Here is a 25,494-nt window from a genome sequence, read left to right as displayed (position 1 = left end):
ATTTTATTAATTACACTCTGGTGGTGGTGTTTTAACATGGTCCTCTGTCCCCAAATTTCCTGCAAATTGGCCGTTTTAATCAAGGATATTTTGAATGTGGTAGTGTGGATTTTCATCAGGAGGCACACAATGAAGGGTTACTCTTTTGGTGACATTTTCCACCAATGAAGATCATTGTCTATATCCATTATTTCATTCAGAGTTACAAAAGAGCGATGCTTTAGTTCCGATGGTCTTTGCTCATTTATTAGCTCGAATATCTCTATGACGATGAACTTTTCCTTATTCACCATTTGGTGGCCAAGAGGTTTACTTCTTGCAAGTATGATTAAAAAAAATCCTTGATACCATTTCCTTTATCAGTTTTCAAAATAATTATTTGATTTCCTAGTACACTCCAAAGGTTGCCAACAAGTCTTTCAAATTTTCTAGTTATCATTTTGAACTTACAGATTTAAACATCTCTGATGTGTTTCATAGTTCACACTAATTTTTCTTATTTTTGATGTTCAAGTTGTAGTTTATGACCAGTGGAAACCTAAGCCAGCTGTTGAATTCTTTTAACATGATGTCTTAGATAACCTCCAATGGGCTTTCCAAAATAAAAATAAAAAATAAAAACTCCAAGATTCTCATTCACGTATTGCCCAAAACCAAGGCAACATAGTTTCAGAATAATAATCCAACTGGATAACTAACAATATAATTTCTAAAACAGTTTAGGACAATTTTGCAATTCTTTTTGTCTTTTATGATATGTCCCACTAGAAATTTACAGTTAAATGTGTTCTTAAAGTACCTTAATTTCTCTCCAATGGCTATACCATCTCCTTAATATATAGTAAGGATCACTTACTTCATTGTACTCTTGATTTTTAGGGATTACTTCTTATTTATTTATTTCTTTATAATTATACAAAACATTTACATAATTCCAAAGTTAAATCTACAAAACAATTTTGTTATGTTAAGCTTCCATTTCTGTACCCGCCACACTGTTTTCCCTCCCACTTTCATTGTTAATCATTTTTCTAAAAATTGTTTGAGTTTTGTATAGTTAGTTCTTGATATTCGTGGTAGTTATGTCTATGAACTGCTACAAACACTGAATTAACAAAAATCAAATAATTATTTTTATGGAAAATACAAAATTAGGTTCCTATGAGACCTGGGTCACAATAATTTGATCAATTAATCAATATATTTCTTTGTTTGTGAGTATTTGTTTAAACACAGCTTATTTAATATATACTGTTGATTCACTAACATTGAACTTACAGCCAACAGCATGATGACTCATATCTGAATGGAACTTATCTGACACATGTATTTTCACCCTAAGTCACGTTGCAACCTTCCTTGAGCTTAGGAACATTAGACAGCACACTTCAGCACTACACTTGGGAATCATTTAAAACAGAGAAATCACCAATGGAAAGCATAAACATTTGAAAAACGTGGCATACATCATGAAAAGTACATTGTTTACAACATTAAAACTGAAACAAGACGGCAGAGCATTGCCTTGTTTGACTTTGACTTTGAGAAAGTATGTGTCAAGCAACTCGAATATTTTACTGCTCTGCATGTGCACATCTGAAAATGTGAAAATTTCTCAAATGCTATTTTTGGCATTACAATAATTTTAGCAAGCAGGTGAATTTGCAAGTACGAAATACATAAATACCGATCAGCTACATATACACACACTCTCTCTTAGTCTCCCTTTTCTTAAGAAGCAGATACCATATACTTTTTTTGACCTTGTTTGGGTGCATAAAATATGCTGTATTTTTTTTAAGAAAGGGGAAGTTGATAGAAGGGAATAAGGGGATATGTGTGTCTATCATAGACTTTCTCCATGAGAAATTCCATGTATTTTTAATTGTAGGGGACACTAATGAGTGGATACTTTAGACTGTTCTACTGCTAGTCCCCTTCTGATGACCATTTTACTGTTTTCAGTCTTTTGCTATAAGAAGTACTATTTCAATAAATAGCTTTGTGTATGTGTATATTTATATATATGTGTGTGTGTGTGTGTGTATATATATATATATATACACATATATATATACACACATATATATATCTTTCTGTATTTTGGGATAGATATCTAGGAGTTCCTAGGTTAAAGAATGAATGGATGTATAATTTTGCTAAACATTTTACTATTATTTCTAACATGACTCAGACAAAATAAGTTTAGTAAAAAGGACTGAAATTCTTAAGCCACAAAAGTTGATGAATAGTGGTGTTATTTAAAAGGAATCATGTAATAAAAAACAAATTAATAGTGATAAAACAATTACATAAGAAGATTAAAACCAAATATACATTAAGCATTTTGAATGTTGAAACATTTCACCTTTCTGAGCGAGACTGTTCAACCAAAAGAGCAACTAAAGCTATCATCTTTTCAAGGGCAGCTGGCCTGTATTTTTCTTCTGCCAGAGAGAGGATATCTTCCTCTTCCTCTTCCTCTTCTCCTTCTTCCTCTGATAACACTTCAACTTGAGGCTAAGGAGAACAAAATCCCATTTTAATATGGTGTTAAGATTTTAATATTATCCTAAGAAATCACTGACTTGTTTTATATAACCATTCAAAGTAGACAGTGTCAGGAGTATGTACCATGAAAAATCACCACTCAAAGGCTTAATCCTAACTTTATAGTTTAAACCACATTCAGAACAACTTTAGACTAAGCTTTGCAGACCTGTAATGAATATGGTTCTCAACACTGACTTAATTAAAGGGACAAATCCTTAAATAACTTTTTTTCTTATAAGCAAGTCCCTTGGAAGTTAAGTCAGGATCAAAAATTATGAGTATGATAAAATCATATGTTCTATTTAACAAAAATGCCAGTCACACAAAAGAAGGAATCCTTATTTATAGAGTTTCCAGATAATTTAAATAGTAGGTATTTCAAAGGGATATTCACTTGAGCTCTGAAATACAAAAGAATAAATGATATTATGATTTAAAAAAGCAAGAGAAAAGCAGTTCAAGAGATAAAAACAGTACATAACACTTTGGACCACAAAAAAGATTAAGAAAGATAGTGAAAATAGATGATGCAATTCAAGGTAGTTCTCACAGACAATATAAAATTCATATAATACTTATAATACTATCAATAGGTCAGCCACTTAAAGTTTTAGAAGACTTTGACAAACTTAACAGCATTTAAAAATTTGATAAAAAATGTGCATCGAAACAATACACTGTTTATAAGACCTCAAAGTAGATTGTGACTACTTTGACTACATTTATTTACTTTGCTCCAGGACCTTACCAGTGAAACTTACTACTCAATTGTTTCTTCACTTACTGTATCTATTATGATTGTATTAACATCATCAATCAAACTTAGACCCTTAACACTACCCTAATTAACAGGACGAGAAAGGAGTTTTAAAAGATTCTAACATCTCATGACTGCCTGATGCACACTACTGGAAACATAGCCTTTAAATTCCTGATATAAGACAGAACTTTTACTCACATTTTCAGGTCCTTTGGTTCCCATGTAAAAATGTACCATTGTAGATATGGCTTGCAATGAAAGCAAAAACTGGCTCTAAAAAATTGATTTAAAATTTTAAATTAAAAAGGAATTCTTAATACTGAAAATAATTTCATAATCCAACAAATAAACAAAATTAAGTCTCACCTCTTCTTCACCCATTTTGGCAAATTCATAAAGGAAGGCAAAATACTCTGTAAGGTGTTTACTATGAGGTTTTACACCATGTTCCATAATTAATAACAGAGTTCTCACAAATCGAGTAACACATGAACGACCACCAATATCTTCTACTGAGGCATCCATATCATCTGACCTGAAATGCCAATTAAATTTATCTTTGAGAAAAATATTAAGTCTGAGGACAGATACCACCTGAGAAGAAAAAAAAAATTCTTAAAAACTTATCTCATTATTTTTGTGATAATGGATACCAACTGCAATAATGTAAGTAGTTATACTATAATTATTATGACTAAATAAATCTAAACAAAAGAGTAACTCAAAGTTATTTGTAGAGATTTAGCAAAGAACTTTATTTTAAAAAATAGTCTTCCTTTCTTGATTTGTATTATTACAGATTATTTTTAAACAGAACCATCTGAGTATCTCCTTGTGGATATTTAAAAATATTTCATAGGAAGATGATCAAAAAAGCTTAAAAATTAAATGTTCAAAAGTAGTTCTTACCCATCTTCCATTCCTGGCTGTAGATAGAGATGAGCATGTACAGGCCTCAGTCTCTGAATCACATGGATACACAAACGTTGAAACATCTATAAAGGAAAAGATGTAAGAATTTAAGAGTCAATTCATATCATGTAACAAAGATTCTAAAAATTTAACATTTAATATTCACTTCCACCCATTTGTATTTTGTGTTTTTGACCTTCAAAGGCTTTCTTAGAATCTCAATCACACATATGAGGCAAAGGTAGCATTAAAAACAACAAGTTGGGGTCATTGCCACACACCTATAATTGCAGCAATTTGTGAGGCTGAGACAGGAGGATCACAAGTTCAATGCCAGGCTCAGCAACTTAGCAAGGCCTTAAGGAACTTAGCAAAATTCTGTGTCAAATAAAAAAGCACTGGGGATATGTCTCAGTGGTTAAGCACCCCCTGGGTTCAAGCCCCAGTACCAGAAAAAAACAAAACAACAAAAAACTCCAAAACATTCAAATGTGAGTGGGGAGGAGTGCAGTTCAGTGGTAGAATCTGTATGAGTACTTGGCATGCTCTGGGTTCAATCCACAAGACCAAATACAGCAAGAACAACAACAACAAACAAAAAAACAAAACAAAAACACAAAACCAGAAATCAAAAAAGTGTTTTATGACAAGGAGGAAAAATTAACAATAGATCAAAGTAATACAGATAACCAAAATAAAGGTTTTACAAAATCTTAGTTGGTAATGATAAATAAAAATGAAATTTTTGGCTCTGTGCACCAGGCTCTGCACCAGCTGCAGTGGGACCAAGAGCCCAGGACAGGTGGGTTGCAGGGCACAGGGGTGACCATGGAGTTCAGGGAGCTGGCGCTCCACCTGAGCAGCCCTGGTGATCTGACAGCTGAGTAGATGGACCAGGTCTGTGACTTTTTACACAGCCCTGTGCAGGCCTGGGAGCACAAGTCCCTGGTATGTCTCCACCAAATGTTTGAGGCCTTTCACAGCTGTGGCCTCTGCCTCAAGCAGCCTGACAAGGGTCACAGTGCCCAGCTGAAGGCCCTACTCAGTTGCTACTTCAAGGAGGAAGAAGAGGAAGAGAAAGAGGGAGAGAGAGAGGAGCAGGGCCCAAAGCCTGGGCAGGTCCAGCTTCAGGGCTGGGAGGACCACATCTGCTGTGACATCTGCCAGCTCCTGTCCCTGACACCAGAGGAGATGTTTTCCAGCAGGGCTGTGGCCCACATCTTCCATGGCATTGGAAGCCCCTGCTACCCAGGCCAGGTGTATGGGCAAGACCAGCGCTTCTGGAGAAAGTACCTACGCCTGAACTTCCCTGCCCTGATGTGCCTGACCACAGAGGAGCTCCTGCTGATTGGATGATGACTGCCCTGCTCAGAAGGGTGCTGCCCCCATGGAGGACAGGCAGACATGTGGCCACACTCAAGGCAACTGTGCAGTTGTCAGTACGGTGACTGGGTAAAACCTGCCAGCAATTGAATGGGGTCAAAAAGCCCCTAAAATGCAGAATAAAAGGAATTTGAGTTGTTTAAAAAAAAAAAAAAAAAAGCAAGAAAGAAATTTAGCCTCTGTCTTCTTCAGAAGAGTGGAGCAGGGCAGAACAGTTGTTTATCAGAAGAAGGGTAAATGGCTTGGAGAAGAAAGTATGTTTTAAGTTCATCCAAAGGAAACTTCTATTAAGTGGATGGGTATTCTCTAAAGAAGATATAAAATAGGCAAATAAGCACATGAAAAGCTGTTCAACCTCATTAGATATAAAAGAAAGGCAAACCAAAACCACAAGGAGATACCACTTTATATCTATCTGAATAGTTAAATAATAATAGCAAGTATGAAGACAATAGAGTGAACTGGAACCCTCACACATCATACATCATTGGTAGTAATATAAAATGGTACAGTCACTAAGGACTGTCTAGTAGATCTAAAACTGTTAAATATAAGTGTGACCACATCACTTACAAATTCCACTTTTAAGTATATGCCAAAAAGAAAATAACATTCAAATAAACACTTATACATAAATGTTTCTATCAGTATTTAAAATTGCCAAAAAGTAGAAATATCTCAAATGTTCATAAACTGTTGAAAGGAGAAACAAAATGTGGTTATTATTCATTCAATGGAATATTACTTGGTAAAAACTAAAAAATGAGAGATTGAGAAAGAGAGAGAGATGAAGTATGGAAGCATGCTATAACAGGGATGAATCCTAAAAAGACTGGTAAAGCAGCAAGTCATACTGTATGATTCCATTTATATGAAATGGTCACAAAGGGAAATAAACAGAGATAGAAAGCAGCTTATTAATTGTCAGGAGTTGAGAAGAAAGGGATTAATAAAATAATAATGAAATGAAATAATAATGAAAATGGGGTTTCTTTTTGGGGTGATGAATGTTCTAAAATCAGTGATTATGGTTCCACAACACTGTAAAAACACACACACACAAAACAAAAACAAAACAAAACAAAAAAAAAACTACATTTTACACTTTGAAAGGGCTGAAGGAATTTTATGATATAAGAATTCTATTTCAATTACAATTAGAAAGTGGCAAAATATAGATTAAGTTTTTGATTTTGTGTCACAAATGACTATAAAGTAATATTTAAATTTTCATTAAGTAGTTTTCCTTATGACTTAGGGGTCACAAATGGATTCATTCAATAATTCAAACTCTGTCAGGGAAATAAATAACATTTTATTCATTCAACTCTCATTACAGTACTCTATCATGGTTAGAATATCTAAGAATCTGAAAAAGAATTAGTATAGGTCATAAAGAATCCAGGGTAGGATCTTAAAAAAAAAAAAGTTTATCTTGCTGTATCTAGGAAATGTTTATGGTTTTAATCCCTTGATTAGTGATAGCTGATGTTGAGAGATGCTGAGAAAACAAAAGCAAAATTACTTTTATGATGGAAGGCAGGTCTTTTCAAATAATTATCAATCCTAGGTTAAGACATATTCACATGGAAATTCAGAATTAAATTGAAAGCTTTTCCTTTTTAAAATTTTGTCTTACCTGTCTCACTATTTGATTAGGGCACTTTATCAGTATCTGCATTGGCCACCAGTCATCATCAGCCATGCGGTCTAGAAACCACTATAAGAGAATAGAATATTATTTCAACATTCAAGCAATACTTGTTAAATGAGATTAATAAAAAAAAAAAAAAAAAGGAAAATCACTAAGGATTTTACTTCTAGTTGACATATAGATCATTTTAACTTCTTACTGTAACAACTTCTCTAATTCTTTTGCTCCTGTTAATTCAGTATAAACATTTTTGTTTGGTTTAAATACAAATTATGAGTCTCTGGATCTATCAAACAACCATAAGCAGGGAGGAAACAGAGGGCTGAATAATATGAAGAAAATATTATCAAAGTCAGCATGTGGAAAATCCTACAGAAGAGATGACACAAAATGGCATGTAGGGAAAAAAAGGAGAAAAGGAGTTTTAAGAGACAAATGCAAAATCCAGACATTGTTCAATAATTAAACCAAGTGAAAAAAAATTTCTAGATAAAGAAAATTGAATACAAAATGGGTATTAAAGACATTAAGGAATCAGGGAAAAAATAACAGAATGAATCAAACAACATTACCCTATGTAAATTTATGATTACACAAATGGTATGCCTTTACTCCATGTATGAACAGAGAAACAACATGTATCCCATTTGTTTACAATTAAAAAAAAAAAAAAAAGACATTAAGGAATCAATTCTAATTTTCCCAGGATTAAATGGAATTCTAGTGATAGTTTGAAAAGTTATCATCTATTAGAGACATATACTAAGTGTTTATAGACTGAAAATAGATATCTGGTTTTGCTTGAAAACACTTCAGCTGAAAAAAGATGAAACTGAATGAAAGATTATTATTTGTTGAAATTAGGTAACAGGTACAGAAGAGTTCATTATGACTGCCTACTTTTCTGCATGTTTCCAAACTTTCACTACAAATATTTGTTTGTTTCTGTGGTACTGGAAATAGAACCCAGGGGTGCTCAACTGCTGAGCTACATATCCCCAAGCCCTTTTTAATTTTTGGAAAGGGTGTCATTAAGGTGCCCAGGCTGGCTTCATACTTTTGATCCTCCTGCCTCAGCCTCCCAAATTGCTGGGATTATAGGTATGCACCACAAAGCCTGGCTTCACTAACAAAGTTTATTAACAGTCATACATTGTTTGAAATTTCTAATGATCAGATCCTCTTATTCTCTTACTACAAAAACTAAATGACTTTCTAAATGACCTTTAAAAATTAGTCTAAATTTTCTTTTTAATCCCACAATATATTTTATTGTAAACAAATGGGGTACAATTTGTTTTTCTGGTTGTACATGAAGTAGGGGCATACCATTTGTGTAATCATACATTTACATAGGGTAATGGTGTTTGATTCATTCTGCTATTTTTTTCATCTCCCCCACCCCTCTTTTCCCTCTATACAATTCCTCCTTCCTCCATTCTTGCCTCCCTCCCATCCCCCATTATGTATCTAGGTAAGTTTTAAACCAATTTCAAAACTGCACATTATGCCACTATCTCCCACCTCTAGAAAATCCTAAAATCTGCATTCTTAAAGAGGTTTACAACTCTTTGGTTACTTATCAAAAGTTATTATACTAAGACAGTGATATGGCAGTCACTGCCTGAGTAGATTACCTTGAGGAATGCATCTCTCTTAAAATTGGGGAAACTAAAATTGAACATTTTAGTTTCTACTGGGAAGATATCTACTAGGAAGGGTGGGTGGGGATTAGGTGTTTTAAATAATTTTCTAATAACATTCTAAAGCAGTTAAGAAAGAAGTGGGAAAAACTAGGGAGATGCTGGCCAAAGAGTAAAAGATTTCAGTTGTATGACGAATAAATTCTGGGGATCTTATATACAGCATCATTGATTATAGTTACTAATAGTGTTATTATTTACTTAAAATAGCCAAGAGTAAGCCAGGTGTGGTAGTGCATGCCTGTAATCTCAGCAGCTGGGGAGGCACAGCAGGAGGATCTTGAGTTCAAAACCAGCCTCAGCAACTTAGTGAAGACCTAAGCAACTCAGCAAGAACCTGTCTCTAATAAAATATAAAAAGGGATGGGAATGTGGCACAGTGGTTAAGTGCCCAGGGGCTCAATCCCCAGTCCCCCTGCCAAAAAAAAAAAAAAAAACAAAAAAAAAACAAATTTGCTAAGTGTAGATCTTGAATGTCTTCACCACTCATGCATACACACAAATGGTATCTAAATTGTAATGGATGTATGAGTTAACCTGTGATATACATTTCATGGCATATGCATATATTAAAACATTACACTGAAAATCTTAAATATATACAATTTTTATTTGTCGATTATACCTCAACAAATCCAGGGGAAAAAAAAAAAAACCCACAACAGAAAATAGTTAAATATCTGGGACTCAGATTGTAGCTCAATGGTAGAGTACTTTTTATCACTTGTAAAGCCTGTGGTTCAATTTCCAGCACCACCAAAACAAGTTTAAAAATAAAATTCTGGAACAATCTTAAGTTTTCTGTATTTTTTTACCTGCTATAACAGAAGGTGGAAAGAAAAAAATCTCAAGAATTTTTAAATAACTGATCATTTAGTCTGTGTAATGAATTTGATATATAAATTCTAACTTTTTCAGTTATCAAATATAGGAAAAGCTTATTATACTAGGCTCCCTATGATTTATAACAGATAAGACAATTTTGTGGCAGTATTTTAGTTAAGAACAAAAGAAAAAAGAGAGAATCTTAAACTATGTATTATTTGAATTATTCATCTCACCTCACAAGCTGCTTGACTATTATTAAACTGTTTGGTCAGTAGTTCAATCCACTGAAGCATTGTGGGCTAAAAAAGAAAATAAAAGAAGTCAGTCAAGGCACAGGGACTTCTGAGTCAAAGAGAACAAAAAACCAAAAGATAAATGACAGCACAAATGAAAAAAACAACAACAACAACAACAACAACACCAGCCAACCAGAACACATACCTTTTCTTTTGAATGAATAAATGTCTCTAGGACAAAGGAGGTGCTTAACTGTAAGGAAAGATAAAATTAAGGAAGAAAAAAAAAGGTTTTAATTTAAATTGAAAAATCTATATATTTATATTTATATATTTATATTTATATATTACCTTTGCTGTCATTAGAGATACAGCTTTAGGATCGGGTAATGTACTTGGAATACAACTACATAACTGCCACATAAACCTAGAATTTAAAAAGAAAAACTTAAAATTCTTACAGAAGAAAACTTTTTAAAAATTAAATTTAAAAATCTACTACACCAAATTTACCTAACTTACCCAAAATACGTGTGTTCAAAAATGTTTTTATCTTGAAGAAACTGCATGTTGTCATGCCAAATCCACTGAGAAAAAAAAGTCAACATTAGGTGCTAGAAGGTAATTTATTTCATTATATTTTACTTTTCTTAGACCAAAATGAAAAACAAAACCAAAAAACTCCCTAAAAAAATTGTAAAAGGAAAAAAAGTATATACACTTAAAATTCATGTTTTCCCTGAGAAAGGGAATAGAAAATTAGTTACTAAGCCTACTCATTTATCTAGATACCTTGAGGAATTGTGGGGTTTTAATGTATTTATAAAAATTCTGAAAGAATTCTGAAATTCTATCCATCTGAAAAGCAAATATATAAATCAAGAAGATCTAAGTTGTGTTGCATTTTGGTAAGAACAGGCTTATGTTTAAACATTGGCAAAATAAAACAAATTTAAGTAAATTTGGTTAACGTAAATGAAAGGTGATTTCTTTGTATGCTCTAAAAGATGAAACATGATTATTTTCACATTCGGGCAATATGATAAGTCTATTTTTGTGTTCATTTATCTCTCAAAATACCTAAACATGCTTTAAGTCTTTGTTAGACGGTTCTATTTAAAAAAAAAAAAAAAAAAGATTCTGGTTCAGGGGATTGAACCTAATTTCCTATCTATGCTAAATATGTGCTCTACCCTTACGCTACACTCCCAGATCAATAAAAATTATATCTAGAACAAATTTATGTTCTGATTACTGATATTATGGGCTGTATTTCTTTATTTTCTATTTTTCCTACTGGGGATTAAACCTAGGGGACGTTTACCATTCAACTACATCCCTAACCTGTTTTTTATTTTGAGATGGGGGTCTCACTACTTAGGGTCTAAGAAGTTGCTGAGGTTGGCCTTGAACTTGCAATCTTCCTGCCTCAGCCTTCCAAGTCACTAGGATTACAGGCGTGTGCCACCACTCCTGGCTTACTGGTTATATTTCTTAGCACTGCACTTCTGTATGTATTTTGGAATTTGAGATGGCAGGTTCATCTTTTGTTGAATGTTCCAACTCTATCTTTAATTCTCCCCTAAAGACTTTGAATTACCTCTACCTGCATCCCCATCCTACTATCTGGTCTAGAAGCAGGTCTTACAGTCATGAATTAGGGCCCCTGATCCACAATGATATTTGAGGCACTGTAGACCTATATTCAACAGTCTGCTTCAGAATTCTTGGACATTTCCAGGCTTCGGCTTTCTACATAGCTGCAGTCTGGAGGACAGTCTTACTGCGTTCTGTCTATCTCATTATATACCTCTTCAGAAGGGAGCCCCATTCCAAACTTGGTGCTTTTATATCAATGAAGTCTATTTTAGACTCAGTGTCATAATTTTTGTCCCCTTTAACTTGCATGAGCCTATTTTTGGTCACCATCATCTGCTTCTGGACCTAATATCCACATAGTCCCTTGGTTTCCACCATACTTAGTGCTTTTAGTTGTGCCCCATTTTTGTTGAACAGAAACATTCATCTTGGTTTTTTAGATAATATTTTTTATATTTTATCAATAATGTTTTTAGAAGCAACTGGGAAGGTTAAGTGTGAAACTACTGCATTATTAGAATTTCCCTAAGTTACTTTCTATTCTTTTTAATCTTTTTCTTTTCTTTTTTTGTGTGGTGCTGGGGATTGAACACAGGGCCTTGCGCATGAGAGGCAAACACTCTACCAACTGAGCTATATCCCCAGCCCCTCCCTACCTATTTTTAACATTACTATCCAATTTCATCTTGGTTACTCATCCTTCTATTAACTAGATATCATAGCCCAATAGTTCACCTTTCAGTTCCTAAAGCATGCCAACAAATTTTGTCCTTTTTCGGGGGGGCAAGGTAGGGGTTACCAGGGTTTGAATTCAGGGGCATTCAAGTCACTGAACCACATCCCCAGCCCTTTTTTGTATTTTATTTAGAGACAGGGTATCACCGAGTTGCTTAGTGCCTCAATGTTGCTGAGGCTGGCTTTGAATTTGCTTTTTTTTTTTTTTGCAGTGCTGGGATTGAACCCAGGGCCTTGTGCTCGCAAGCCAAGCACTCTACCAACTGAGCTATATCCCCAGCCCTTGAATTTGTGATCCTCCTGCCTTAGTCTCTGAGTCGCTGGGATTACAGGTGTGCAGAACCACGGTCTCCCCTCACCCCACCGAGCTTTTAAATGGAGTCTCATAGGGCTGGGGATGTGGCTCATGCCCAGTATGCATGAGGTCCTGGGTTTGATGCCAAATTTAAAAAAGAAAGAAATGAAAGCAGTCTCATTATATTGTACAGGCTGGCCTTGAATTCCTGGGTTTAAGCAATCCTCTCACCTCAGCCTTCAAGTGCTAGGATTAAGGCCGAGGTCAGCTTGCACATAAAATTCTATTCGCCTAAGGCCTCGTCACATAATACCTCCTTCTGAACTTTCAAGTTTCAATTAACGGTTAACCTCCTGAAGCTGACTCTTAACTAGGAATCCCCATCAACTACCCTTTTCCAGAACTTCATTTCTATTTTCTGTAAGTCATTATAATTTATAATAAGTTAATTTAATATAATCTCTCTCTCTCTCTTTTGTGGTGCTGGGGCCTTGTGCTTGCAAGCACTCTACCCACTGAGCTATATCCCCAGTCCTAATATAATCTCTTATAAGGTTAACTGAAATTTCCTACGTCAACTTTTGGAAAAAGGTGCTGAACTACACAAATCTATAAGACCAGATTTCAGTTAATACCCAAAAACTGCATCAATGTTAATTAATGTATACATATTTTTAACATTTTAACTTAATTTTTAATAAAATACATATTAGTAAAAACTAATTTAAAATAAATAATCATAGGACAAAATGGTTCGTTTAGGTATGTGATCAGGAATATTCTAATGTAGTTAGTAGAGTCTGCTTTTCTTCTTTTAGTAAAGATCTGGAATTTCCTTTTTTCACAATGTAAATCTGTTTTTTACAGAATCATCTGGAAAGCTCCAGGGATTCCTGGGACCATTATGGGGGGTCTGTGAGTTCAAAACAATTTTCTTAGTAATGATGTTAACTCTCACTTTCTCCTGAGCATACAATGAGATTTCCCAGATAAGTGAGATCACAAGAGATAGAATGTAGAAGCTGTTATGAGAATCTAGCTATCTTCTCTCAAATTAAACATTAAAGAGATCTGCAAAAATGTGAATCAGGGCCACTTTTCTCACTGAGTTGTTTTATTCAGAAAAAATACATAAAATCACATTTTTAAGGTTCTCTATGGCAGGGGTGGTGGTAACCACGGATTCAATCCAGGGATGCTTTACCTATAAACTACTACACATCCAGTCTTTTTTTGGGTGGTGCTGGGAATCAAATCCAGGGTCTCATGTTTTCCAGGCAAGCACTCTACACTGAGCTACATCCCTAGTTCCCACCTCCAATCTCACCAAGTTGTTGAGGCTGACCTGGAACATGAAAAATCCTCCTAACTCAGCCTCCCAAGCTGCTGGGATTATAGGTGTGAGCCACCACGCATGGCAAAGGCCTCAATAACTTTTAAGAATACAAAGGAGGGGCTGGGGCTGTAGATCAGTGGTATTGTGTTTGCCTAGCACATATGAGGCACTGGGTTCAATCCTCAACACCATCTAAAAATAAATAAATGAATAGGTATCGTGTCCATCTACAACTAAAAAAAAAAAAAAAACACCAAGGAATCCTGAGAGCAGTAGGTTTGAGAACCATTGATGTAAATAAACAAAATACCTCAATAAGGTTTTCCTTAAAATTTCATTTTATTTCACAGGTAGGTTAACAGTCATTAAATATTATTGAGTCCTCATATAGAACAAGGTCTAGATTTGTCTGAATATTGAGGGCAAAAGCCTTGTACATAGTCTATTTAATTGTGGTTATGATGGTGGCTGAAATGAATTTTGGACAAAAAGGTGAGGTTAAAGACTTCAAATCTAGTCAGGCTCGGTGGCACACACCTGTAATCCCAGCAGCTCTGGAGGCTGAGGCAGGAGAATTCTGAGTTCAAAGCCAGCCTCGGCAACTTAGCAAGACCCTGTCTCTTAATAAAAAAAAAAAAAAAAAAAAAGGGGTGGTGGCGCGAGGGACTGAGAATGTGATGATGTGCTCAGTGGTTAAGTGCCCTTGGGTTCAATCCCCAGTACCCCCCACCCAAAAAAACACCAAACATTGAGTGAGGCCGTTTAAAATCAGTATCTAACTCTGGAAATCCAATTTAAGGAGTTGAAAGATGATAAGTCTAGATGGAAGAATACATTTTTATCAGGTATCCCTCTCTGGAGAAGACCTACTTTCTGTATTTATGGCTGGCTGTGTTTATAAACATGGACATGATACTCACTGCATTATGTAACCAATAATGTACTATTACCACCAACAACAACGAAAATCAAAGAAAAAGCCTCATTATTGCAAATGAGACATTTTAAATAAAAAAATGATTTTTAAATTTATTTCAAATTCACTATAGGGTTGGTATATGGCTCTGTGGTAGAGTGTTTGCCTGGCAGGCATGAAATCATGGATTCAACGTCCAGTATCACAAAAACCAAACCCAAACTCACAAAACTTAAATGCATACTTGAATGTTCATCTGATTCATGAAGCATTACCAAGGAACAAATCACCCAATCCAAGAGACAGATTACCAACCACATGAATTACTGGTAAGCATATTCTCATTCCATTAATCCTTTCAACTTTCATATTTTTCTTCACTTTCACTGATAATTATTTTCTACTTCCTTTAATCTTGCTCATTTTTCATTCTCCTGTCTTATGTCAGTATTACCAAGACCACTATTAAACATTTCTTAATATCTACTTGGAGCCAGGCATGGTGGCACACGCTTGCTCCTACAAGCAAAGACAGGAGGATTACAATTTCAAGGCCAGCCTCAGCAACTTGTCAAGACCCTGTCTCAAAAATAAAAAATAAAAATGGCTAGGGATCTAGCAGTAGAGCACCCCTGGGTTCAATCTGCAAAAAAGAAGGAAAAAATTTACTTAGAACTGTAGATATCAATGTTGAGCCTGTAGCATTCCTTGCATGAACACTTAAATATTTTAAACTATTATTAAAGTCAAATTAATATATACCTCCAGTAACTCTGATGAAACATCAAATTTGTATTCTCTGCCATTTTCTTCTTCTGGTTCCATACGCTTGTAAAACAGCATATATGCACTGTGTGTCTTTCAGAGGCAAAAAAAAAAAAAAAAGTATAGTTTCATTTTGGACAAGGTATAACTCTAAAATTAGACATTGTGGAAGGAAATAATATAAATTTATTACATATGAAATAAATGATTACCTTTTCAAAGGAGAAATCCATAAATTTATCCGTAACAGAATCATAGGTCTTTGTCTGTTTAAAAAAAAATTTTGCTTTACAAAATGAATTTATTCTATATTTATATAAAAATTATTTCATAAAGAGCTATTTAATACTTTAATTTTAAGTAGCTTTCAAATTATGTTGCATTCATAAAAACCCTATGAATTTCTCAAATTTGGCCAGTGTATCCTGATATCATAGTTGGTACATATTTTTAGATACAGAGTACTGTAAAATTGAGATTGAAAAGTTCAGTGTAAAAAAGAAAATGAAAGGTGTGGCAAGGGAACATTTGGTCTGGATCTAATTTTTGTAAATGTCATAACTAAGTAGAAATAAATATCAAATTTAAACTGTTTATTCTCACTGTATATTTATCACTGTAAGAAAAACATTACTGAAATACTTCATAGGCAAAAAGCTGTAATATATTTTGAGATCTCAAATATTATCCACATTTATTCAACCAATTCTTGAAACACAAAAATTTGGGCCTTAGAGTTAGAGTTATAAATGATGTTTTGCAAATTAAATGGATTTGTCAGTATATAACTGACAGGTGACAGAGAACAAAGTATTAGAAAAAGGCATCAGTCAACCAAATATATCACAAAAGAAATCATGGAAAAGACAGCAAAACAGCAATAAAAAAAACAAAGAGGGAAAGACAAGACTGAAGGTATGAGACATGAGGTCTAAATAAGAGAAGACAGACCATGAGAAAGAGGGAGGTTGAATCATATAGAGAAAACTGCATGTGTGGAAGGTAAAGAGTTCAGTGGTGGGGCTTCTGAGAACTTGAGAGCTACTTCCTAAATCATTAGAGAGATCAAAGTTCTACTGGAAATTCTGCATAACTCTGGGTTGTGACAGAAAAGGTTAAAAAAAAAAAAAAAAAAGGCAAAAAAGTAGCAGGAGGCAACAGACAAGCAGGATTATGAGCATGACAATAATAAGAGACAAATTTGTTTCTGAAAACCCAAGTTCAAAACATGTTTCTCAAAGTACTTTATTCAATAATATGTAAAAGAATGTTAAAATAAAATGAACTTGTGATTTGAAAAACTACCTTTTAAGAGAACCCACAATTAACTTGTTATTTTTCTTTTCAGGGGGAAAAAAAAAAATTAAAAAAAAAAAAATGTCCTAAAAATAACATCTAAAGATGTTTGATTTAGTGATAGGTAGAATGGTAAGTAAATACTAACTTTCCTTTTCTACCCGTTTCCAAATTGTTAGCAACTGGATTATGCTCTCTATTCAGAACAGTAGAAAAGAAGGACTAAGTAGCAATGAGGAAGTCTTTCATTAAAATCTAGAATGTTTACAACCAGAAGTTATTTCACAATAGAACATTCAAATTAAAAGCAAAAAACAAAAAATAAAAGGGGGGGGGCCTTAACTGGGTTTATGTATGAAATAGAAATTAGAAATTACTATTACTTGATTTGTGAGTAAACCTTCAACAGTTTTAATTTTTCCCCCGGTGTTGGGGACAAACCCAAAGTCTCACATATGCTTAAGCAAGCACTTGACTAATAAGCCATATCCCCAGTTCACTAAGGTTCCTACTCAAACAGTTTTCAGAAAACTGGTACTATACTAATATAGTATGAAAAAATAAAATGTCATTTTTAAAAAATATATTTTTGTAGTTGTAGATGGACACAATACCTTTATTTAATTTATTTATTTTTATGTGGTGCTGAGGATGGAACCCAATGCCTCACACATGCTAGGCGAGCACCCTACCACTGAGCCACAACCCCAACCCTGTAATGTGTCTTTTTAAATGCTCTATTACAAATTATTTAACAAAGGTATTACTTTTCTACTTCATAACTAGTGTTAGTAAGATTGGTGCTACCTTTCAAAAAGCATTAAAAGAACAATTCTTTAAAGTTGATTTCTTTCTATAAGATTTTTGAGATTACATCAATAAATGATCATTTCTTTTGTTCTAATTCCACAGAATTCATTGAATAAACAGTATGTTCATGTCTTGGCACTATAATTTAATTTCTGTACTATTATTTAGCTCATTATTTTTAAGACTTAACTTTTTGGACAGAATGGATGAGGGCAAAAACAGTAATTTTAAAATATTTCCTTAGTGTCTCATGTATACTATGAATGTTCTAAACTTCGAATATATAACAAACTTTAGATTTAATAGTAGCAATAATAAAAATGTTCGGAAACTTTGCTATTGGACTTTATGATACCTGAAAAGTCACAAACCACTTATAATTTCTAAACGAAACTTACCGTCATCTCTCCACCAAAACATTCAGAGGCAAGTTGAGCAGAATCAAAAGGTTTTACCTCAGCATCATTAAAAAGGTACCTAAAACAGAGCACACAGTATTGATCAATGTGTATGTAATAAATCTCTATTTGCTGTATTTTTACAATATTTAGATTATATTCTAATATATAAGAAATATTGATTAAATTATTATTCATGAGGTAAAATCCAACAAGTTCTTGATTTTACAACTCCTAGAAATTGGAGATACGACTTTCTAACAGTCATGACCACTTTAAAATCTCACAGATCAGTCTGGTGATGTAGATCAGTGGTACAGCACTTGCCTACCCTGTGCAAAAGACCTGGGTTCGATCCCCAGCACCAGAAAAGAAAAGAAAAAAGAGAAGAGAAAAGAAAAGAAAAAAAACTGATAAATCCATTTACAACTTAACATGAACAAAAATAAGGAATATAAACTTTGCTTAAAATATAACATGTAAAGCTATTAGATGGGAAAGACCAAGAGATGTGGGAACTTTCAAAGACATAGGAATCATTTCAAAATTTATGATCAAGCAGGGTGTGGTGGTGCACACCTACAATTTCAGAAGCTCAGGAGCTGAGGCAGGAGGATCATGAGTTCAAAACCAGTCTCAGAAACTTATCAAAGTCCTATCTAAAAGTTTAAAAAGGGCTGAGAAGTTGGGCACGGTGCTGCACAGTTGTAATCGCAGTGACTTCGGAGGCTGAGGCAAGAGGATGGTCAGTTAAAGTCAGGCTCAACAACTTAGCAAGACCCTGTCTTAAAACAAAAAATAAAAAGAGCTGGGGATGTGATACATTGGTTAAACACCCCTGGGTTCAATCCTTGTAACCAAAAAAGAAAAAAGAGGAAAAAAAAAAAATAACCATCTGAAAAGATTCAAAATATAGAAATGGATAAGAAAAGTAAAAGACACCATGGACACAATGACTGAAGGGGTGAGAAATACCTGCTGAATGAAACTTATTCTGCTAACTATAAATCAATTAGCAACTGGCTAATGTGTTAAAAAAAGATCCCTGAAACTTAGCACAATGCCTAGGGACATGTGTCACATCTATCTACACGTGACACCCAAAGACTACAAAACAGTTATCTGATACTCATTTAATAATTCCCAACAGTTAATTTCACAAAAGATGATAAAATGTGTGGATAGGAAAAGGCAAGATGACTAGAGCACAGCATGGAAATAACTTGCAACTGGCACACATAAGAACTTTACAGCACCCTATGGAAGGCATTCAGCAAAGTGAATAAATATGGGTAAGATCTGAGATATGCAAATTTGACTGAATCTCCTAGGACTGTGTGTAAAAATCTGTGTTCATTCTTCTGAGGAAAGTATTCTTCAAATGCTCAAGAGTTCATAGATCCGTAAGTTTAAGAACAGATTCAGGGGCTGGGGTTGTAGCTCGGTGGTGGTGCGCTTGCCTAGCATGTGTAAGGTACTGGTTTTGATTCTCAGCACTGCATATAACTACTGGTCCATCAACCATTAATAAATAAAGGTCCATCAACAACTAAACCTATATATAAAAAAATGTTTAAAAAAGTACAGATTTCATATTTTTTGAAAGTAATTCTCATTTAAAAATTCTTTTTTCCTTATTCACTTCAGAAAGTTAAAGACTGAAAATACACCTGAAAACTACCATGAACTTGTGCCTTAAAAACGGGGAAAAGGGGAGGAAAGTTAAAAATTCAAAGCAAAAAACATTTAAAACTCACCATTTATTATTTTTATAAGCATGTGGATTGACTATATCTCTGATGAAGCTGTAATAGTGTCCACCATCTGCCGTTCCTGTGTGAACAGTCACTCCTATCAAGTCATACTCATAGCTCTCTGTGTCTTTTGAACGATCACTGACTTCCTTAAAACCTGAAATGATGTATATAAAATGGCAATAATTTTGATAACTGCCTAACAGTGACATTGTAGGATCACTTTTTATACTCTATGTACATAAAGTAAGTGTGACTAACTTTACATATTAAATAGGTCTAAAACAACTCTTTGCTAGTAATTCACCATTCATAGCCTACTAAGAAACATATTATACAAATAACTGGGAAACAATCAGATGTAAAGTGCATAATTATAGAAAACCACAATATATTAAATATAAAAATGTTCATTTAATCTGATAGGACTTTTGAAATACATAGTATATGTTTCATTTAATTTTATCTGTATTAGGAGTAGGCAAACAGGACCTGAAAAAAGCATAAGCATATTTTTGCCTTTTAGTCTCAAGGAAAACAGAGCACTGTACTGCTATCATGCTTCCAAATATCCATCAAGTAAAAGAAAGCACAATATATTAGAAGGTTTGTGTACCTAGAAACAAAAGATACACTTTCCAGCACTAAACATTTAAAATCTAGTTATCAAAAGACACTAAGGAAAAAAAAAAATCACAAATTGTTTAGTAAGTTAAGAATATTTTTGATTTGTGATCTCTCTCTATATTTATATCCCACCAACACACAGGAAAAATTAAAATTAGCAAGAAAGTGAAAGATTTGGCTAACTTGAGCACATTGTCTACAGTGGATAGTGAATTTACAATTAGGTAAAAAGAAGAAATTGGCTGACAATGTCAAAGCATTGGCTGAGGAGCATGGACAGGCTTATTTAGGTAGTGTAGAATCTGAATGCATCACTAGTAGCCTAGCAAAATCCTATATCTTGGCATAAATTTCTGTTCCCTGTAAGCATGGGGCCATCAGTGAACAATACAATGAAGCACAGATGCTGTAAAGTCCTACTACAGTTTTCTAAATCGAAAAAAAAATTAAAAGTAGGATGTATATAAAATAAGCCCACTTCTTAACTTTACCTATGTTTTCAAATTTATCTCTACTGGGCCATTTCCTGAAACTTAAACACATATCCCAACAGAATTCCCTAATTCCGTAATCCTTCACAGTTTACTTGTCATCTTCTTTTCAAACAATACATTCTTCTTGATAGAACAACCTATACTCATTGTTTACATCTCTTATTTCCCATTTAGTGAGGGTAAAAGATTTACTGAATGCACATGAAGTGCTAAGCACTGGAGTTACAGATTAAAACTTGGTTCTCTTTCCTAAAGCTAGCATAGTAAAGTGGCTTCTTCATATCTTTAAAATCTAAATAAGACGCTGGCAGGATCCTCATTATGTATAAGGGAACTTCTTCCTAAGGAAAAACAGAGAAGATGCAAGGCACACATGGTGGCACATGCCTGTAATTCCAGTGGCTTGGGAGGCTAAGGCAGGAGGATTGCAAGTTCTGAGGCATGAAGATTGCAAATTCAAGGCCAGCAAGAGTAACTAAGCAAGGCCTTGTCTCAAAATACAATAAAAAGGCTGGGGATATGACTCGGTAGTTAAGCACCCCTGGGTTTAACTGGAAAGGGGGCAGGGATGTGGGGGGAGAGAGAAGATAGAGAGAGAGAGAGAGAGAGAGAGAGAGAGAGAGAGAGAGAGAGAGAGAGAGAGAGAGAGAGAGAGAAGGAAGGAGGGAGGGACAGAGGGGGAGAGGAAGGGGGCTCAAGAGAGAGAGGGACACAGATGGAAAAAGTAATTTTCTTCTCTTACTCATCTCCTTTCCTAACTCCTATAGTCCTTGAGGCACCCATCTACGAGTTTAAAAACTATTGGTCTCATGAAGAAATAATTGGTGGTTATCTAGTTATGAACTAAGTGCTAATTTCTTTTATTTTCCCCCCCATTGTGGTACTGGGGAATTGAAAACAGGGGTGCTTTACCACAGAGCTACTTTCCCAGTCCTTTATTTATTTATTAATTCTTTCTTTTGAGACAGGGTCTCATTAAGTTGCTGAGGCTGGCCTTGAACTTGTGATCCTCCTGCCTCAGCCTCAGGAGTCATTGGGATTATAGGTGTACACCACCACATCCAGCTACCAAGTGTTATCTTTAACTCACTACAACCTGCCTTCCTATTGCAACATTCAAACCAAATTACTCTGATAAAGATAACCAAGGACTTTCAACTTATTATTTTTAGAACTATTCTTATCAGAACAGTTGTTTCTCCTTTGCATTTAATACTTAAGACCATACTGCTTTAGTCTCGAGATCTTCCTGAAATACTGACCTCGATACTCCCTCACCCAGAAGCTCACAAATAGAAACAAAAGTCTTTCAAGAGTCCACTCTTCCACCTTCACCCATAGTAGCCAACCAACTGAAATGTAAGCTTCATGGGAAAAGATGTTTTGATTTTGTCATCACTGTATTCTCACAAGTTACATAGTAATTGGATGTTCTTCAACAACTTTTTATTAGATTCATTTATTCAATCATGAAGTCTTATTAACTCCATATTCTTCTCCTCATCTCTCTTTCTTATTTAAGCCACAACCTTCACTGTGGTTTATAAAAATGGCCTCTCAATATACCTTTCATCATTCTCTAATTCATTTCAGAATAACCTTCCCAAATGCCCACCTATTTAACTCAGCTTCCCACTTAATATTCTTTTAATGGTTATGGTAAATAACAATCACAATATGGCCTATAAACAAAGCAATAAAATGTTCCAGATAACGCATTTTACATGTCTCATTAACCAGCACTTACCCAACCTCCCAACCAGGAGCTCCTAACCTCTTATTGAACTAATAACTCTTACTGAACTTCCTATCTCTGCTTAAATATCACCTTCTCATCAAAGTTTTGATTATCCTATGTTGATGATACACTTACTATCCTATTTGGTAACACATCATACTTTTAAATTCATGTTCAATGTAAGACTTACCCCATTTAGATACAAGATCCACAAGGCCAGCAACCATATTTACCTTGTTCCATTTTTGTCTCTCCAATGCCTAAAACATGGTCCTACTAGAATACTAAATAGTTATTGGCTAATTAATGTGTTATGTTGTTTTTAAAAACATTTTCCTAAGATTCAATTTAATTTTGTTAACTATGTAATTGATAACGATTTTATGATTTCCTTCTTATGAAGACTTATAATTAAATACAGACAAGAGAAATATAGAAAATTACCTTCTTTCCTGTCACTTTTTCCCATTAGAAAATCTTCTGTATAGGGTGTCATATCCAAACGTAATGGGAAGGAAAAGTGTGTATTCACTTTTTCTTTCATCATAGTGACCATATTAAATGTATACCTCATAGTATTAAAACTCAGAATACGAGGCAATTTCTTAAAACATGCCCTGAAATGTGAAAAACAAACAAACAAACTTGCTAAATATTGTCATTCAAAAATACTTTAGTTTGTTGGGCATAGTGGCATGCCTATAATCCTGGTGACTCAAGAGAGGTTAAGTGAGAGGACTGCAAATTTGAGGCTAGCCTCAGCAACTCTGCAAAGCCCTATGAAACTTACTAAGACTCTGTCTCAAAATAAAAAATAAAAAGGGCTGGAGATGTAGTTCAGTGGTAAAGCACCCCTGGATTAAATCCCCAGCATCCTCTTCTCCAACAAAATAAAAACAAATCAAAATAAAATGACCATCAGTTTCATTTACATTACACTATACCTACTGCAATAATCAACTTAAAGTAACAGTACTCTAAATCAGATACTTACTGAAAGTATATATTCCCCACTTACGTGACTTTTTTTCCTGTTCTGAAAGTGATATCAATACATACAATCAATACAATTAAAAATTAAAAGGGATATCAATACATGTAACATCAATATATATAATGAAAAGAACGAGTTTGAATGTAGTATAAAAAACTTATACGACAGTCTTAACTCAAAAGTTAACTAACTCCCAAATCTAACTCCGGCCCAGATCTCTTTCAAAGGTCCTACAACAGTCAACTACTTGTAGAACATGATTTAAAGACAACTCAAATTGTTACATTATCTATCTCCTTAAAATCAGCTCATCTGCACTCCCTATTTTAGATACTAGCATTTGGAAAGTCTCTTTATTCTTCTTGTGCCTCCATGTCCTCACTATAAAAATGGAAATAACAGAAACTACTTCAAAAGAATACTGTGAGAATTAAAGGAATTAAATCAAATAGTCATGAAAGTAGGGCCTGCTAAACAGAAAGTACTAAGTAAGTTATCTAAGAAAGAAATCACTAAAGCTAGATACCAGAGAGTAAATATAGATTATGATAAAAATGATTACCTTCCTTACATGTGTCTCCTTCTAAAACCTAGACTTCTTGCACAGATTAGAGTATCACTTTCTTTCTATAGCTGAATTTATTTAAGTTACAATTCACTGAATAATGAAAAGTTGCTGCATAATATTGAGATCCAAGCAGCACATAATTTTCATAAAAGTTTAATCTTAGTTTATCCCTTGTTTGCCTTTTATTTCCATTGGATGATTTTATCAAAATGATAAAAATCAACCAGGCACAGTGGCACAAACCTGTAATCCCAGTAACTTTAGGCTGAGGCAGGACATTCACAAGTCTGAAGTCAGCCTAGGTCACTTAGACCCTGTCTCAAAAAAGTTGGTGTCAGGGGGAGGAGGTTGGGGAACAGGGGAAGGGAGACAGCTCAGGATAAAGCATCCCTGGGTTTAAACACAAGTACATAAAAAGGATAAAAATCATATTTCAAATAGCATACCTTTTTTCTGCTCGCACTTTTTTCCCACAATGAGAACAAGTATACATGTTGTCACCTTCTAAGGTGTCTTTAATGGTAACTTCATCAAGAGACTCCTGTGTATAAAATCACATTTAAAATTTCCTGTTTTTATTGTTTATAGCATGTAAACATACAAAAAGCAATAATTATAATTTGGGCAGAATGAAGAGAAGAAAATCAATTTGTTTTAAATCTGTGAATTCTTAGTAGTATATAATTTTTTTTCCTCATGAATCTTACTAAAATTTTTAAAGGACTAAGTATTTACATTTTGATTGGACAAAAATCACTTTTGTGGTCTACCTTTAATTATATTTAATCAGCAGACCAAGAATAGTATATACAAAAACATTAAAATGTTAATTTTCTTTCAAGATGACAGACCTGCTGTATCAGAATAATTAAAACTTAAAAGATCTAAAATATATATAATATTACTCACATAAATGTTCTTCATATCAGCCACCTGGCACCTCACAGTATAAAACTCTTCAGCAGTTTGACTAACATGTTCACAATCCTGATTGATCAACAGTCGAAAATCAGTAATTTTTACTACAATAAGCTAAAATATATTAAGATCTCCAAAAACAAAAAACAAGTAAAATACTTACCAAGGACACAACATTGTTGGTAATTACACCTCCAAATAAACTTTTGACAGTATTTTTCT

General features: G+C 34.1%; 1 protein-coding gene across 1 annotated transcript in view; it reads right to left on the bottom strand.

Annotated features, from left to right (window-relative positions):
* Positions 1-25,494, bottom strand: part of Usp34 (ubiquitin specific peptidase 34) — a 221,303-nt gene that overhangs the window by 35,083 nt on the left and 160,726 nt on the right. Inside the window, 17 exon segments of the mRNA XM_047522220.1 lie at positions 2,369-2,520; positions 3,512-3,586; positions 3,680-3,848; positions 4,223-4,308; positions 7,248-7,328; positions 10,027-10,092; positions 10,235-10,282; positions 10,381-10,456; positions 10,552-10,616; positions 15,673-15,768; positions 15,888-15,941; positions 18,180-18,258; positions 19,937-20,090; positions 23,237-23,409; positions 24,801-24,895; positions 25,264-25,341; positions 25,436-25,492. Coding sequence (XP_047378176.1) covers positions 2,369-2,520; positions 3,512-3,586; positions 3,680-3,848; positions 4,223-4,308; positions 7,248-7,328; positions 10,027-10,092; positions 10,235-10,282; positions 10,381-10,456; positions 10,552-10,616; positions 15,673-15,768; positions 15,888-15,941; positions 18,180-18,258; positions 19,937-20,090; positions 23,237-23,409; positions 24,801-24,895; positions 25,264-25,341; positions 25,436-25,492 — 1,604 coding nt within the window.

The sequence above is a fragment of the Sciurus carolinensis genome, chromosome 13 (genome assembly GCF_902686445.1).
Source record: "Sciurus carolinensis chromosome 13, mSciCar1.2, whole genome shotgun sequence".
Lineage (NCBI taxonomy): Eukaryota > Metazoa > Chordata > Mammalia > Rodentia > Sciuridae > Sciurus > Sciurus carolinensis.
This window is presented reverse-complemented; position numbering and strand designations above follow the sequence as displayed.